At 37.7% G+C, this 18,877-nt stretch overlaps 1 protein-coding gene across 1 annotated transcript in view; it reads left to right on the forward strand.

The window, feature by feature from the left end:
• The first annotated feature begins 4,295 nt into the window (after positions 1-4,295).
• Positions 4,296-18,877, forward strand: part of GABRA5 (gamma-aminobutyric acid type A receptor subunit alpha5) — an 80,603-nt gene continuing 66,021 nt past the window's right edge. Inside the window, exons 1-2 of the mRNA XM_070942656.1 lie at positions 4,296-4,444; positions 18,521-18,642. Of these exons, the coding sequence (XP_070798757.1) occupies positions 4,359-4,444; positions 18,521-18,642 (208 nt within the window). The 5' untranslated portion in view covers positions 4,296-4,358. The remainder of the gene's footprint in view (positions 4,445-18,520; positions 18,643-18,877) is intronic.

The raw sequence follows: 18,877 nt of genomic DNA on the forward strand, positions 1-18,877 counted from the left end.
ACCACCATACCTTGGTGAAAGATATAATGGTGGATAGGTTCTTGCAGGATTCACAGAGATGAGGCATAGTTCACGGGCCAATTTGTCATAAAGGTGAACCAAGTGACATCCTCCAGAATCCTGGTTCCCCTCAGAAGTGGTTCAGTGAGTAATTTCCAGATGTATACAGAGGGCTACAACCTTAGTGAAAAATAAGGATTTGGGGTTCAGTGCAATCGTCAGCACTTTTTTCCAGAAATAATTCCAGCTTAAAGATGTGCATGCTTCCACGATGAATGGGAATCTACCCCTTCTCAGAACAATACTCTTAGTTCGTTGGACCAAAAAGTTATTCAATTGTCAAACCACTCAATGCCTGAGGACATGATGAACTTTTTTTCCTCATGATGAACCTTTTTTTCCCATTCATGCTAATTGAGATGATGTTTTGCTCTCCCTTCTTCCAGTTACAACAATTCAAAGCACCTCCTATCTTCTAACTGGAGGTTTATTGTATGTCGCCCCAATTCTGACTGAACATATATTGTCTACTTACTGGTAACAGTTTTCTGAGATTACAGTGATGGCTCTTCCCCAAGCCTTGTCAGGGACCTTCTGTTTCTAAGGATGTGTTCTGTCACTAAGCCAGAGCTCCTGGGAGGAATGATCTTTTCATGCAATGAAGTCAGTTCAGATACTGACCATTTTGTATATATTTCTAGAGTTTCACAGATACATGTAAGCCATAGGCAGTAAGACATGCTTTAATTAAATAAGGAGGTCACAGGCAGCAAATTAGTTATTGCAGGGTAACATATCACAAAACATATGCAGTAACTGATTTCATCAAACACACAAGGTTTGTAATATGTGAACCAATTTGCTAGCAGAAGTAACCAGGAGAAAAAGAAAAGTGGGGACTAAAATATGTCTCAGGTTACTATACCTCCTGTGAACTGAGAGTTATAAAGGATTATTATACAAAGATGAACAGTTGGGAGATGCAAAGATGGCCAAAAGAAGAGCTATGCCAGGATTATATATCCTACTGTTGCTTTCTCTAGGAAGTCTGCCAAACCATCTTACTTTGCTTTCTAAGGCTGAGATCAGAGCATATGACCATAGCAGGAAATACATTCACCTTTACCCCATTCCATCCTTTGAAAACAGGTTTGGTTATTAGACAATGCAACAATATTTTTAAGAAAAAGACTTTGCTGTTCAATGCAAAATACACTTCAAACAGGTCTGTCAAGAGATGTAAGAGTTGGGATTCTAAGAAACTCAAGAATCTTCTTGCTAACAGACCCTGCATGATCCCAAAGGAAGGGTGACCCAGGAAGTCCTGTACTAAAGGGATGATGTAGTGTTGTTGGAGTAGGGCGTGTGGCTCACAATGTCCTTTGCTCCTCTCTGACCTAGAAGAAATAGAATTATAGCTGCTGCACTTCTGAAAAAAGTGTGTCCAGATTTGTTTGAATTTGGAAATTTACATCCCGAATTTTGTCTGAAGTGCAACTGGAATGACAGAATACTGCTACAAATATTTACTTAGAACTAAATTCTAAGAGTTTATTTAAAAGTAATTTAGAGCAAATTCCAATTTAACATACATTCATGGAATTCCATCTCCCTCAACTGCTTGGGAATGGGAAGCTGTTATCATTTCACTAATCATTCCTTCTGCCCAAGACAATCCACCAATCTGATCAACAATCTGCTGGGGATATTCGTTATCCCACTGACAGCACAGACTTGTTATGCCACATACACACATACACACACCCCAAAGAGCGAACAGCCTCAATCGTGTGAGGACGTAAGAAAACGACATAAATCCAGCACGAAAGGGCGAGCGTTCTGATTTCCTATAGTATTTCTCTTATCCGTACCTATCGGTCCGGAAGCTCCGGATTCCTAAAAACCACCCTTCGGTCCTGTCCACCTGGATCTTCCCTAACTGAAGAATCCCAAACAAAGGGTGCACAAACTACCCTCCGCCTTCGGAATCCTCCGTCCTCGAGAAACAATAGCACTTCGGGAGCGCTTGGCTAAGCAGCTTTTACGTATGTAAAAATAGGGGCGCAGCAATTAATATGAACTATTTTTGCTCCTCTTGCAGCGGCCTCTGTCGGCGCCGCGCCGCGCGGCAGCCGTCCTTCTGCCAGTCCAGGAATAGCCATGTGGAGAGTACGAGGGAAAGGCTAGCGGGAATCGGGGAAGATCCGAGGCGAAGGAAAGCGAGCGGAGGAATCGCCGGGAGCCCTGGAAAATGGGAGGCCGCTCGCATCAAAGCAATTAACGCCCTTCCCGGGATTTCTTCGGGGGGGGGAGGGCTGGGGGGAGCGAAGATGTTTTGTCACCGGTAGTAGCGAGCAGCTTCGAATTCACCGGCGGCAGCCCTAGCGGAAAGCGATTGCGGAGAGAGGCGCAATTCGCGCGGAGGAGCCATTGGTAAGGCGACCCATCTTTTTTCCCGGGGTGATGAATTGGCGGGAGCAGCATTTGCGCTATTCTGTCGGGGGATGGCGGCGGGCCACGAAAGGAGAGGAGGTGCGGACTCGGGCAGAGCCTGCGACCGGCAGACCTCCTCCGGCCCGAAGGCGAGGGGCGCGCGCCAAGAGACCAGCTCCGCGCATTTGAGGCAAATTTGGTTCCTCCAAGGGCCGTTTGGGTTCCGAAGGGGCCACTCCCTCCGCCAGCTGGGGAATCTCTTCGACGTTCCGGATGGTGAGGAAAGGCAGGTGGTGGGGGGGGGGGGTTTGGTCGGGGCGACTGAGGAGAGCCATTCTCTTCCCTTTGTAGAAGGGGGAGCGCAGCCGGGCCGCCCTTGGGGATGGCGGCGACCCTCCGCGAGTTGCACTTCTGCAGGAGTTTGTAGGAGTTGGGAGCGCCTGCGGGGGCCGAGGGAGGTTGGCGGGCAGGAAGAGTGAGCCGTCCGGGCGGCTTCATTGCAGCGCTGGGCGCTGGGGTGCAGCAGCAGCAGCAGCAGCACCAACAGCAGGTGCAACCGCAGGATACCCCAAAGCCGCCAACCGGATTGTGGGACTGGATCTGGCCGCGGGCCCAGCCTGTTCCCGGTCGGTCCGAGGAGGTGCGTCCCTATGGGACGGCGGGGGAAGTGTTGGAGAGATTTTGAGAGCATAACCCGAGGAGGGGATCAGCCAGAGCTCTGGCGAGAGGCGGGTAAGTGAATTTTAGGACGCGGGGAGGGCTAGGAAAGAAGGCTAGGAAGGCTGCGGCTCTGCAAAGCCCTCTCCCTCTGGCCGAGGGAGGGGGGTGAAGGGGGGAGGGGGAAAGGGGGTGCCCGCGAAGCAGAGCGCGGGTGTGTATGTGTGGGTGTGTGTATGAAGGCGCCTACCCACGACTCCAGAGTGTGAAGGCGACAGAGAACTGGAGATCGTTTCTAAGCGAGGCAACGTCTCCGACAAGTAAACCTGCTCGGAAAAGCGTTTTGTTTTAATTTTTAAGCGAGGCCGAGTCCTTCCATCAATCTCTGTTGTCACTTGGCGATTTCCAGAGATTGATGGCTGCCACATCACTTAAAAAAAAAAAAAAAAAAAAAAACCCGTTCGCGCACACATCCCTTGCATTCAGTACATAGTATCTCCAGCAACCTATGACAATTCTGGAACCATTAAGATGTTTCTGAGCAACCCAGTTACAATTAGTTTGCCCCTTATGGATCAAACAAGTACAGAAGCAATGCCACTCAATTTTGGGATCAGGTATTGTCCTTTTCTCCTTTCCCCACCCTTCCTATGTAATACATTGCTAAAGCAAATACCAGTATGGCCTTTGTTTTATTTAAGACAACGCTATATGTTGGCATCCTGAATTTCAGGACAGATGAGCCACCTTTCTAAAACTGAGAAAATAAGAAAGACAAAAGAATGGTTTTTAGGTAGTGTGTGCACACACACAGCATCCATACAGAAAGAAAGACACATGGGATGGATTAAACAGCCATGCCGTAGAAATAGACGTTCCAATCAGAAAAGGGTGCATTTCTTATTTACCTGATTGATGTGAATAAGACATAACTTTTATATTGTATGTCTGGATAGTCATCTAGGTAGCCCCAAAGATCTAATTGTACTTGGGATTCCGGCAGACCAGGTGATTTAATTAATATATGGATCGTTCAGATAGGATGAGACTTACATCATCTTGGTCTGGTTTGGTCATCCAGATACCTTGAATAGAACCTTGATTGATTGGACAAATGCTGTAGTATGTATTGCTTGAAATCTAGCGTATTAATTGCATTGAACTAAGCATTTACAGTGTGCCACTCTTATTTCATGCAGCTCCAGAGCAAAGGTGATAAAGGCACACTCCAACAAAGTCAGCCAATTCTATTAACAATTTCACTGGGAATGGACAATGGGATGCTTCCTGATTTTATCATGATCAAAAACTGCTTTCTTCTTTGTATTTCCATGGATTTAGTCAGTCATTTTGGGTAAGTATTTGCTAAATCACTTTTTAAAAGTATAGTTTAGTAAATCTTTGCCAAACTGCAGCATTTCAAAGTTTTGTTTTTATTTTAATATAAATAAGAACAAGGGCTTATTTAAAAATAAAAAAAGACCTAAGGGAAATATTCTAATATCTTTTATGGCCCTCAATGGCAGAGTGTTATATTTGGGACAAACTGTTTATTGTTTTTCTCAATAAGATGGGCATATTCTGAAAGCAAGTCAGATATATTGTAATTCATATAACTAGGTGATATCAAATAAAATATGTATTAGTATTGCTACGCCAACATTGTTTGATGTACCTAGCTCATGGTAGCTATTAGAAACAGAATGTTAGTTAAGTAGTAGGTAATCTGTATTTTGGAAGTTATAGCAAACAAAATAGTATGACTTGCTCATTTGCTTTCTCTCCAACTTCCCTCCTGTCCAGAAAGGAAATTGATACTTTACCAAAAGATGCATGTTCTCTGAATATATGTATCACATTTTTTATTTTTATTCATTTAAAATATTTATATGGTCACTCTACTTATTCAGCAAATTGTTACAAGTTTTGTAGTAGATGTTTTAGTAGCTTATCCTTCACTTGTTGCCTACTAGTGACAGTTGCTTATAAATGCACTTTTTGTTCTTCTGGTGATGAGCTCTGGTGATTTTCAAACGTTCAATGCAGTTACATTTGGCCCAGTTTCTCTCTGTTCTGTTCTCTCGCAATGTATTACTGTAGTGATTATGAAAACAGTATGGGACAGAGATGGAGTAAATCACTGTAATGAGGATACAAAAAATACCAATGGACCAACTTCCTTTTGTGTTCATTGCTTCTGTTGAGAGCATTTCTATCCACTTCTCCAGAATCAGGATTATTTTCTTGGGGGTAGGACAAAGTCTGGCTAGAAGGCATGGAAATTGTAAGAAGACAAAGGCTTAATAACTATGAGAATTAGTGTTTTATGTATAGAACAGTGAATTTTGCTTGAGTTTTGCCTAGCACAGGTGTAAACATGAATGATTTGTGGGATGGTAAGATAGATATTCACTGATTTCTGGTTAAGACACCTTAGGTATGCATTCCAGTATTTTACTGCATTGGGATTACAAAAGTCAGTGCTACCATATAAATCATCTGGATGGAAAAGTGTTGCCAAATGTCAAGCTTTAGGTTGAGGGAAGGAAGTTGTGATGTTGTTCAGTGAGCACTAATTTTTCTTTTTTTGTTCAATCATTTCCGATTCTCAGAGATTGCCCGGATAAGTCTCTGCAGTTTTCTTGGCAAAGTTTTCCAGAAGTGATTTGCCATTGCCTTTCTCAATAATTAAAAGAAATAAGCCTTAAACAAATGATGTTAGTAGATCTCCATACAGGTAGTCCTCAACTTTCAACCATTCATTTAGTGACTGTTTGAAGTTACAACAGCACTAAAAAAAAGTGACTTATGACCATTTTTCACACTTATGACCATTGCAGCATCCCTATGGTCACGTGATTTATATTTGGATGCTTGACGTCTGACTCGCATTTATGATGGTTGCAATATCCTGGGGTCATGTGATCAACCTTTGCAATCTTCTGACCAGCAAAGTCAATGGGAAAACCAGATTCACTTAACAACCCTGTAACTAATTTAACAACTGCAGTGATTCAGTTATCAATGTGACAAAAAAAGTCATAAAATGGGACAAAGCTCACTTAACAAATTTCTCACCTAGCAACATAAATTTTGGGCTCAATTGTGGTTGTCAATTGAGGACTAACTGTACACACTTAAATTCTGAGGTCACTTTGATCTACTTGAAAGGAATGTTGCAAAAAATTCTAATACTGTGATGCAGTTCTAATTAGATATGTGTGGGACTGTTCTATAAGTTAACACAAAATGTTCTAAGTTAAGGATGGGGAGTTAATTTTCCCTGGGGCTCACTTGTGAAACTGGGATTGTTGTGGAGGGCCAAACCAATAGGACCAATACATTACAGTGAAGGTGTGTAGGTGTGCACATATGTAAATTGAAAAAAGTAGCAGTCGCCTTCAAAATAAAAGCAATGCAGTTGTATTGCATGCATGGTGTATTCTTATTTATACTGATTTCTAATCTCTGATTAACCTCCTGTGGGCTGGACAGGACTGGATGTGGCCTGGGGGCTGTGAAATAACCAAGTCTGTTCTAATTGCTTTAAACAATCTCCTCTTTCCTCACTTCCTCATCTCCATTCCTTTCAGGTACTTTTCATTTTTCTCTACATTGATACTTGTCACAAACCCCTTAGAGAATACTTGAATTGTGTGATAGAAAAGAAAATGACAATCTTTAAAGCATTCTTACTTTTGCTGTCTTTGTTTTTTAGCAGGAAGATCTTGAATGGGCTTTATAATCTGAAGAATTTTAGTAGAATTTTATGTTTTAATGAGAAATATATTGAAGAGCTTTTAATTTGAAAATAAATTCTTTTTTCCCCCACTAGTTAATGGAAATAATAGTTTAAAAGAATAATAAAGATCGCTTGATAAGTTGATAGATAATTTGAAAAGGTAAACATATTTTCATTACACCTGGCTCGTCCTGTGACTTTTCAGCTGGTGAAAAGTAGATAGAATGAAAGTCAAGTGGCTGAACACTATTGTCTCAGTGGAAGCCTACTAGAAAGCTCCTGTTTGAGAGTTAGTGAAATAAGCCATCATGAGATCAAGCAAAGTTTTCTATTGTTAGTGCACCTTGGTACGATGTCCTTATTCAACTGCCATCACTGGTCCCAGCTGAATATAGTTTATTGGTCTAGTTGCTTAGTTGTATTCTTGCAAGGAGAGTCATCTTCCATTTGTCCAGGAACTGGGAAGGGATACATGTAATAAAACATAGGCTTAAAAGAAATACAGTAACTGGACAAGAAAGATCACTCTCATGGTTGTCAAGAGAAAAATGTATCCGTGAAAAAGCAAAATGAATAAAGTTCAGGAAGAGTGGTCTGAGGTGAGCTGTGGTCCAGAGACAATAATATTTTTTCTCCCCAAAACTGGAAAGAGTAATAAACCACATCCCGTTCATACTACTGGCATTATGTGATTACAAAAATGTATAATTTTATTACACAAAAATTAAAAAAAAATTAATAAGTCATTTTACCTAACCTAAAACTGAAGGTTAGAAGTATCTTATCAAGTCTTCATTGCAGCCCCACCAAACCACTATTACTAAGATATGTTACAAGAAGTCATAACTTTCAGTTCTGTACTGATTTTAATTGTTAGCTGCTGTGACCATTAAAAAGGCAAAAAAGAAAGGAGAATTTGATTTTTCTTCCACTTCACTATTTGAATACCTTTTTTACTTTAAATTTGAGTACGTTTGCCATTTTTTAAATCAATTGGAGTGTTGAACAATTTGTTCTTTAGAGAATGTACTTAGTCAAAAGGAATTAAAAGTAGAGGACATTTGTGTATGGTTGACAAATTTCAAGAGGAAATCTTAAAAACTAGAATAAGAATGCTTATTGACAATAGCTGCTCAAGGCTGGACAAGGAGCAGTTGATTTAAAATTGTTGAACAATAAATATAGTTACATATTTTTTTGCTGAAACAGTCCAGTAAACTATTTTTAATAGAGGCAAACATTTTCTGGGTGATGTTAAAATCTGGTTAGGTTCTGGAGTATGTAGCACTGTTAATATGGTAACAAATATAGTGATTCATAATAAGAAATGTAACAGATTATTCCTAATTCCCTCTAAGTATACTGAGCGTCAGTTTAGTATAGTGGTAAAGGCATCAGGATAGAAACTAGGAGACTGTGAATTCTAGTTCAGCCTTAGGCACAAAGCAAACCAGGTGACCTTGGGGTAGCCACTTTCTCTTACAGTAGGAAGCAGGCAATGACACTTCTGAAATCTTGCCAAGAAAATTGTAGAGCCTTGTCTAGGCAGTCACCATGAGTTAAGACTGATTCCTAAATAAAAGAGTTAAAAGTGTCCTTGCGTAAATTTTGATAAAGAACAGTAAAAGGAAGTGAGGCTTTTCAGTATTTTATCAGCTTGGCAGAGATAGGCAATTGTAGTGTATGTTATTTGTACTTAAAAGTCTTTAGCAAAATCATTTTTAAATGGATAACATTTGCCAAACAGTTCCTCTTAATCCATTCCAGGAGTGAAATTCTCCATGCACTGCATTGTTGGCTATAGACTATTCTGATGCGCAATTGAGCAATGCAGGAGTTTGTGAAAGTTTGTGTAACTGAGCCAAGGAATTTGGTTCTCTTTTTAGCTGCAGTTTAGTAACTACCTTGAGAAATATTTGGGGATTCCATAGAAAAGCCATATAGATCTTCATAAGGGTTGCTCTAATAAATTGAAGCAGCATTTTCAATACACCAGTTGACACCAATTGTGTCCATTTATCACATCCTGACATTTCAGTAATTACTTTTTGTTTTATGGTGTATTTTGTAAAAGTAGTAAACAGAAAACTAATGTATTGTAAGCAATGCAATATATGATTTTTTTTTGTTTTCTTTTGTAGTAAGTGGAAATGCGTCTTCATTTCATAGGTGAATGTATACACTGTAGGATAGTCTATTTTAACAATTAGGATAGAAAAGCAATAAAATACAAGTTCTGGAAATAAATAAATGCTTTGAAAAAAGAAAGAGTGTGTTATAGAATTGAAACATATATGCTAACTATTAATTTTATGAACACTGATTTCTTAACACTAGAAAAAAATATCCCCATATTCATTTTAGTTAAGTTTAATATCATAGCAATTAAAATAAAAGTTATTAATTTACTTTGATTTATCATGAAGGCCTCAGAAAATGCTAGCACCTAGTTTATATTGGGTGATTTTGGAAGCTAAACAGGGTTAATCCTGGTTAGAACCTGAATGGGGCATTCTTAGGAAATCTTATGTCTGTTAGCTCACCTATTGATTGTTTCAATGTTTCCTGGAATTTGGCAGTGATAAATTATAATGCTGCCAAAAAGCTGCATGGATGTAATCTCCATGTGGTAAACTTGTATCTAGGGTATCTCTACATTAGTTATCATGCAAAATTAAAGCACAGTAATTATATAAAACAGCAATCTTGTCTGGACTTGGGCATAAGAATATTACCATGTTCAGTGCTGTTGAGCTGCCATATTTGATAACCTACCAACTCACACCGACAGTAGCAAGCAAGAATCAAAATAGTCTTTTTTAGATTTTTGTTGTGGTGGTGGTTTCTTTTTTTCTTAATCTTCCATTGATTTAAGTAGGAGGGCACTAAAATACCATTTTCAGGCTGGTGTAGTTGAAAATATAGTTGAAGATTCAAAGCTGCTTCTCTGCTGCTTTCTAAATGCCTTGTTTTGGAGGCACCACAAACACTAGCAAAACTACCTGTGGTATATCTATAAAGGTAAAGCCTTCAAGTTGAATTTGATTCTTGGAGACTTTATGGACATAATCATGCACATCTGTATCTTTTTCTAAGACCTCCCTTGGTGAGTGGACAGAAGTCTATATTGACTTGACAGTGCCACAGAAATATTGATAAAGAAGTAAAGAACTTTGGATTGAAAGCTGAATTCCTTGCTGCCAAGATTTTCCTATTCGGAACCAGCATGAGCAGACGAAGAGTTCCTGGGTCTATATCTATACTTATATCTAAACATGGGTCCGACATCTATACCTAAGCACTATCTGTGGAAGTACATCTGTTGACTTTGTGTTAAGCATGTCTCCACATTAAAAAAGCATCCCTCCTTATCCTAAATCCCTATGTCTGGAACTGGAGGTTCTGGAACTAAGGACATTTTTATGCCCTTAGTTTTGAGGATCAATAAAATTTGCTAGCCCTGAAGTTTCCAGCTAATTACTTAACCCTTTTATTTTTAATCTCCACCATACAAGAAAATTTATCTCACTCAATACTGGTAGGTTTTCAAGAGTGGGCATCCACACACAAATTCATTTGGAACAAGAATGGCATCTAAGTTTCTTGACAGTTAAGGAAGGAGGCAAAATAATACACAGCAATATTTTCTCATCCCTACTTAGAAAGGTTGGAGGTTAGACAGTGAATAATATACAAAGGATACTCAAAGGTCTGCCTGCCTGCCTGCCTGCCTGCCTGCCTGCCTGCCTGCCTGCCTGCCTGCCTGCCTGCCTGCCTACCTACCTACCTACCTACCTACCTACCTACCTACCTACCTATCTATCTATCTATCTATCTATCTATCTATCTATCTATCTATCTATCTATCATCTATCTCACAAAACAAATTTCCAGAGTGGTTCACTTACAAGCAGTGGGGGAGACATAGAAGAAAAAGAGTATATGAAAAGAAGAGATTAAAAAAATTCATTGTGTGAATATGTAACAAAAAGCCTTTCAAATTGTAATTATATTTCCCATAAAAAATTACAATCCAAGGCAACCTTTGAAGGTTTTCTGGTGTCCATATCTGATATGTTGTGAGCAAACTTATTTGGCCCTGTTATCCTGATGATTAACCGAATAATTGCAAACTTTGTTGACTAGCCTTCAATGTGTCAAATATATTTTGTTGTCCCTGTTATAATCAACCTACACAATTACTCCTATGTAATTTGTCTCTCTCTCTCTATGTGGAAAAATTAGAAACAGAAACATTCACCAATCTAACTATCCATTTTTCCACGCCATAGAGATATTTCATGCATAAAACAGATGTTCCCTGGGTGTTTATGAAGCAAGAGCAAACTAAAACTTCTGCCTTAAGGTGACCTAGAATTCTGTTGATTTTAGAGGAGAAATGAATCCGATGAAGGTTGTGAGGATAGATCTGCTTTTCTAGATCTGCATGTATAAGATTTTGTCATAAAGAAGAGATCAGAATAGTGATATAATGCAAATCGACCTTTCGTCTTGGTCAGATCTCCCATGACTTAATTCTGATGCATATCCAGGTCATTTTGCACTTGGATCCTTTTCTTTTAATTTCTGAGAAATAGTCAGTATGACTGTCATGAATTGGATATGAAATAGTATTAACAAACAGAAAAATACACAGTAATGTGTATTTTTGTTTTAGCAATTTTGCATTTTTTGCTGCAAAGGACTAGCACAGTTGCCTGTGCTAGTCCTTTGCAGCAAAACAAAACATGCAAGGAAGCTTTAATTTTAATTTTCATGATAGAGGCAAAAAGAAAGAAATGGAAAGAAGCGCTTCAAAAAGCAAAACACCATTCTTTCTTTATCCCGGTAGTCCTTCACCCATTGCTGGGATGAAGTACTCTTGAATTGGCATAAATCTCAATTGGTAGGAAATCTGCTGTCTATTCTACCTCTATTGCCTTTGGTTCAATTCTGGCAACATCTAACTTCCTTCAAAGCAATAGGTGACAAAGCCTAATTGATTTTACACACCTTGAGGCTGGCCTTTGGATGCTGGAAGCATAAGAGAGAAAAAGATATAATTTAACTGGTAGAGCCAGGCTACCCATTAGCCCATGAAATATAGAACACATCTCTCATTTCTACAAAAGAAAACAAACAAATTTGTTTATCTTGGATAATTTCCTATTTTTTTTCTTTACTTCAGTCTTATAAAGCATGTTAAGATGGGAAATACTGATTAATCAGTGAATTTCAAAGCCGAATGGAGATTTTTGAATTTTCATAAGGAATTCTTATATCCTACATGGCCTTGAATTAGAAAGTTTTCAAATTTTTAAAAATTGTTTTAAAACCTGCAAACTATATTTGTCCAAAACAATAATCAAGTTATATATATATATATGGTTATTCCTCCCTGCGGGTAAACAATGCTTTGTGGAAGCTACTTTCTTCTTTCTTAAAAATGCTGGTCTATTTCAAGCTATTAAAAAAACCCAGTATCTTAGGTGATGTCAAATCCTGGTGACTACACAGACATTTCATGTAATTTTCTTGGCAACAACATGGAAGTAGTTTGTCATGGCCTTTTTCTCAGAATATATGGGATTTTTTTTTTACTTCCTAGTAAGCTTTTAGTTCTGGATCTGAGCCCAGCCATGACCAGCCCTGCCTTAGCTTTTTTCAAGGCCAATGATACTGGCTCCGTTACCTACTGTAGGTTATGTACATATCTCTAAAACACATATTTTAAAAGGTAACCTCTGCTGTTTATTTTACTTCAGTTCAAATTTATGTTAGGAACAAAGTCATTAAAAGCAAAACTTTCCCAATAATTTTCACAATGCTTCCTCATTGGTAGGTTCCTGAGACAATTGCAGAAATGTGGTACCCTATGGTAAATATTTTCCCTGTTTCCATATTGCTGGAAAAGTATCTGTAATAAAGAGAATTTGCTTCAGAACCAACATTTTTTTGAAGTCTAAAGCAACTGATTAATTTTAATTGAATTTATTAAAGAAGCCCATTAGGAGAAGCCTCTGAAGACATTACAGGTAGTCCTCAACTTACAACCATTTGTTTAGTGACTGTTCAAAGTTACAGCAGCACCGAAAAATGTTACTTACGACTGCTCCTTGCACTTATGACTGTCACAGCATCCCCAAGGGTATGTGATCAAAATACCAGTGCTTAACAGCCAGCATGTATTTACGAAGGTTTGCAACTTTGTCGAATCACATGATCACCATTTGCAATCTTCAACTTCAGGTTCCGACAAAGTCAAGGGAGAAAGCCAGATTTACTTAAGCATGTGATTGACTTAACAACTGCACAAAAAAAAGCTGCAAAATTGGATGCGTCTCAGTTAACAATCACCTTGCTTAGCAATGGAAATTCTGTGGTTGTAAATTGAGAATTACCTGTAGATATTTAAAACACATGATGGTGTTTTAAACATTTAAATGACAGATCTGCATCTAAAAGCTCCAAGACATTTTATATGAGCAAACTGTTTGTTGTTTTCAATCAACCCATTCAACAAAACTTTACAAATTTCACTTATCTCATTGTAGCTAAATATTATGGCAAAATAGTGCAATAGGAATACATATCTTTGGGCTCCAGACTCATCTTCAATTTTTGGACCTTGTCGGTAGCCTGCTCAACCCTCCTGAGCAGACATGGGCATTTTACAGCTCTCAGGTGGTCCCAACTTGGCCAGCAGTATTGGCAGCATTGGTGGGGCAGTATGGGGTAGCAGCAATGGTGGGAGTGGGGCATCGGTGTGGCAGCAGTAGCATTGGTAGTGGGGAAGTGGTGTGATGGCCTAACTTTCTCTTTTTAAACAATTTTAATATTTTAATGTTTTTAATATCTTTAATACTTAAAGTCTAAATTGGTTTTAAATTGATTGGGGTTTTAATCTGTCTGGGCCAAACTATTTAATTCAATTTTATTTCTGCTTTTTAAATTTTGTATGTATGTATTTTATTGTTGGCTGTTCACCGCCCTGAGTCCTTCGGGAGTAGGGCAGTATACAAATCAAATAAAAGTAAAAAAGTAAAGTAAAAGGTAGCATTGAGGATTGGGCATGATGGGCCTCCACAGCATTCCCAGTTTCTCATGTGGCCCTTTGGGAAAATTAATTGCCCATCCTGGTCATAAGTTTGCTGTGCGGATAACAGAGATACATTTCTTCCTTGATATTCTTCCTGTTTAGCATTCCTATATTGGGTCAAAGACAAGTGAGATTTGGGAAGTGGTATATCATAGCAATAAAATGGAATTTATGAGAAATCTTTGTTATGACGTTTGAATCTTATCCTTGGGTTTTCCATCCAAAATTTACTTGAGAGCAGTGCAGTCTTTGCTCAGGGAAACAGTTCTGACTAAGGAACATTTTACAGGATTCTCAATTTTATGTCTAAATTGCTGGAGAATACATTGATCATCTACTTTTCCTTAAAATGAAACAAGTAGTCTCTATTTGAGTTGGTTAAGTTGTGAAAGGCTTAGACGTCTCTTTGAGACAACACCAAATAGGGTGTAGCCACTATAGGTAAAATTTGAGCAGTGATTTAAAAAGTGATTTATCAATTCATTATATTTTGAAATGAGGGTTAGCTGCTGACATGAATATGTGACTAATAACATCAAACAACATTAGGTTAGTCAGGCATCCGATTATTGTCTGGATTCAGTTTGTCTCACCTTTCATTGACAATTATGCATGTGTACATTTCACTTAACATATAAAGAATATGCCATTCTGAAAATTTTGCCTTTGCAGAAATTTTAACTGGTGAATTACGTGCGTGCCCCCGTGTGCATTCTGTATGTGTCATTCCACACTAATTCTGTTCAATTGATACGTTCCCATACTAAATTCAATATATGAAACAGCTTTTTCTCTTTGTCAGTTTGTCTGCACATAAGTGAATAACTGATGTCATCTATGGGGACATAATAGTTGTTTGTGATGGGATAAGATTCATATATACTGAATGCTTCCATGGGAATTGGTATTGTTTTATCAGAACAATGTTATATTTACTCTAAAACCTTTTCATCAATTAATCATGGTAATTGGTGGATGAAAACCATACTGCTTTAGATTTCAGTTATTTTTTTCTAAGGTAAATAACCTTTTTAAAAAAGTGTTAAAATATTTTGTATTGGTATGTGCTAGATCAAACAAAGGTATCTCCCTGTAAGTGTTACTTCACTAAATTGATCAAAACTAAAAAGCTGAATTAAGCATGGGAAATCATTAAAGTGTTCTAGGTCACACCTCCTCTTCCTGTTTTGTTTTTGTTCTTTTTTTGTTGTCTAATTGTTTCTTATACGAAGCTAAAAATAGAATTAAAATTACAAGGAAACTCTACAAAGCATTAGCTGTTTAGGTAATAAAGGATTTCATCAGAAAGTGTCAGCAGTTCAGGTAGAAATGGAGCCATTGCAATTTTTCTTTTCTCACTAACTTGGATTCTTTATCTTTGGATAATTCTACAATCTATGTTTTCAGAAAAACAGAAAACATAAAAATGTGTGTAGAGTAAAGAAACATAAGCTTTAGCAATCTTAATATTTCCTCAAAGAAATATACCTTTCCTCCCCCCCCCCTCATTATTTTGAAAAACAATATTTTAGGGTTTCCTTTTCCTGACTTTAGAGAAGTTATATTGCACAGAGGATTTTAGTCCTCCCCATACTTCAACCATACTAGCAGAACCATAATTACATTCACTGCTTTTGTGCGTGGTCTGCATTTGACAGTGTGCTATTTTTAACCTCTAAAGAAATGTCCAAGTTTAACCATTTCAAACAGATAAAATGATCAAAAGGGATTTTTTTTTAGCCTGTACTCATCATTTAAATTGTTAAAATCACCATAAAATCACGGTTTTCATATATGCTCATTTAGGGCAGAGAACTGAGATCAACATGAAATTGAGGAGACATCCCTGCCTCAGTACAGATTTGTAAGATTTCAAAAGCCACTTACAGTATATAAAATTTACAGATACAAATAGGTCTTTGAGAAATGGCATGGTAACTCTCACTATCACTGTGTTACACCTGCAGCTTCTGTCTCTACCAACTCAAGTTCTTCAGCCTAAAGAAATGGCTAGGATTTGTGAAAGGTCAATTAAAACAGAAAAAGTTTTGAAAAGGCCAGAAGGGGGTAGGTTATAAAAAGGAAAGAGAAAAAAGAAAGGAAAACAAGTAAATTTTTACATGGTCAATAGTTGCAGTAATGACAAAGTCCTACTTGTCCACTGCTCTTGGCTAAACTTGGCAGAATTGTGAATACAATTTGGCGGTGTTTTTCTCACATTCTTTATGGCAGATAAGAATGAAATAAAACACAATAATTTGAATGCCCGTTGCAGTCCATAATTTAAACTCTAGTCTGCTTCGTCCCATGCTGTAGAAATTAGTGATTACCCCATGGGTTACTTGGTGGCCTTGGGAAGCTGAGACATGTGTATAAAACAGCCTTCTTTTAATCTAATGACTACTAGTTCCAGCATCTACCTTGAACCAAGGCCAGAATTGTTAGACTCTTTAGCAAAAACTAAAAATTGACCAAGCAAGATTCTTTAAAATATATTTAGTAGTATTTATTGAGCTCAGAGGGATGTAGTTAGAATTCCAGCAGCTGAACTTCTTTCAATTTAGAACTGATCTGGCCTGATGTATTAGTACCTCTTATTTTCTTTCTAATGATCGTCCTGTAAAAGAAAAACTTGCATCTGACTTTTTACGTAATGGTCTCCAGAACCATTGCCAACCTGAGAAGTGATTTTTGCAGACTCCTGTAATGATCAAGTTTTTGGTTTGAAGGTCTGTTGAATATTTTTTTAAAGCCGATGTACAGAATCTGAAGCTCCTGAGCTACATGTGGCTCCCTAATGCCTTGAGACAATTTTCAGAAGTTTTTTTTTAAAACAGATACCACCAAATAGTACTTTTACATGTATTAGAAAGTGAGAAATAATTGATTACATAACTGTGGGATAATCCAATTAACTTGAGTTAATTTAAACTAAGTAGAACTATCTAATCAAATTAGAATTTTGTTTGGCCTTATTGACAAATTTTTGAATGTAAGTTTTAAAGTATCTTTCAAAAAACAAGTACAACAACAGACATAGAAAAGCTGGGTGTTTCCATTGTACAGAGATGCCTGTCCTCCCACTTATGCATTACATATTTCTAAATTTATGTAGAATATTTGTATGCTAAATCGTATCAGTGGCCTAGGATGTCCCAGAAATACAATTAAAACAAAAGCACAATGTAAAACAAAAGTTAATGCAATATTAAAACAGTAAGACGCTTTATATTTATATTATAGAAATATAAGCTATCAAAAGAGAGTTAAAACAGTTAAAACCTAGGTAAATGCTTTTATCTGTTCGAGTCCCTTTTCTGAAGTTTTGTGGGGTATAATAAGAAAAGGGTTTGTTTCAACTCCAGTGGCACTTTGTTCAATAACTTGAATCCGAACATGAAAAAAAGAAACATAAATAACTGTAGAATTATTTTATTTTTACTGCATGGATATGCTGCTGCAGTCACAGCTAATTTTGGTGTCAAATGTAACTACTGGAGCTGCAGTGATCTAATCATGCAAGACAGACTGTGGGATTAGGCAATCCTGCAAGATCCTTTATCTAAAGCTGTGTAAGGCTTTATACATCATTAAAAACATTTTTAATTGGCCCCAAAAAGCAACCAGCAACCATTGAAGTTGTGTCAAATGGATGTTGTCAAATCTCAAGAGATACTCACACTATCCATGCTGCTGGGTATTCTGGCCCAGCTGCAAGCTTTAGACTGTCTTTCGGGCTATTCACAGGGCATAATTTCTAATACAATAATTCAAACTGGAGGCTATCAACATGTGAGTCACCAAAGCTAGGCTTCTTCTCTGTTCGGGGTTGCAGCTGGTTTAACAATTTAACAATTGAAGTTGACTGTTTTCCTTGCCATTGTTTTTCCATGATTGTCCATTCTCAATGGTAGATCCAAATTGAGAAACTGATCTACAGGGAGAAGTCAATCAATTATTGTCTGCACTTTGTATTTATTCATTTCATGAAATCAAGACTGTTTAAGGTAATGGCAATTCAGCATGGGACATGATGCTATATATAAGAGTGTAACTAATAAGTCTAGGCTCCTGCTCTTCTGGGATTTTTATAGAGTTTCTAATGGTATCAACTGTTCAACATTAATGCAGATTATTTCGAAAAGTTGTTTGCAAACTGCCCTTGTTATTCATGAGTCTCAACCATGCATCACATTTCCTGAATTTGCAAGGATTGATGATTCCTGATGCTCTTTCCAGCACAGTAATTTCTGCTGATAAGGGAAAATATTTGCAGAGATGTGTATGTTTGTTTACAGGTTTTAAATTAAGAACAAATGCACAATGGTGGAATATAATGGCAGAAAGCTTCTATAAAACAGTTAGGTTTTCTATAAAATAGTTAAGACCACACATTTTTCTGTAATCTTCCCTGTGAAGTCTTCCATTATCCAGTCCTAGATGCTTACTATCTTTATTGTAAACCACCAGGAAATGTTAATAGCCAGCAATAAACCAATCTAAATAATTAAATGAAAATTGAAATATAAGTTAACCTCTAGCCAAGGTTGATTATATTTATGTTCTTCCTATACTCTCCTTTTTAACAGCTTCTCACAGATGCCAACAGCTTCAGGGAAACATGACACCAATGATAACATTACCATATTCACTCGGATCCTTGATGGCCTATTGGATGGATACGATAACAGACTTCGCCCAGGTCTGGGAGGTATGATAAATAATATAATTTTTATTTTATTTATTTATATCTCATCTTTATTATTTTTACAGATAACTTAAGGCAAGAATGATATTCTTTCTCCTCCTATTTCTCCACAACAACAACATTAAGTGATTTGACTTAGGCTGGGAGAGAATGACTGGTCCAAGGTTATCCTGGTGGCTTTAATGATTAAGACGGGAGCAGAACTCACGAAGGTCATGCTTTCTAGCTCGATGCCTTA

This window comes from Pituophis catenifer, unplaced genomic scaffold (assembly GCF_029215685.1).
Source record: "Pituophis catenifer annectens isolate HBS135680 unplaced genomic scaffold, rPitCat1.0.hap2 SCAF_4, whole genome shotgun sequence".
Taxonomy (NCBI): Eukaryota; Metazoa; Chordata; class Lepidosauria; order Squamata; family Colubridae; genus Pituophis; species Pituophis catenifer.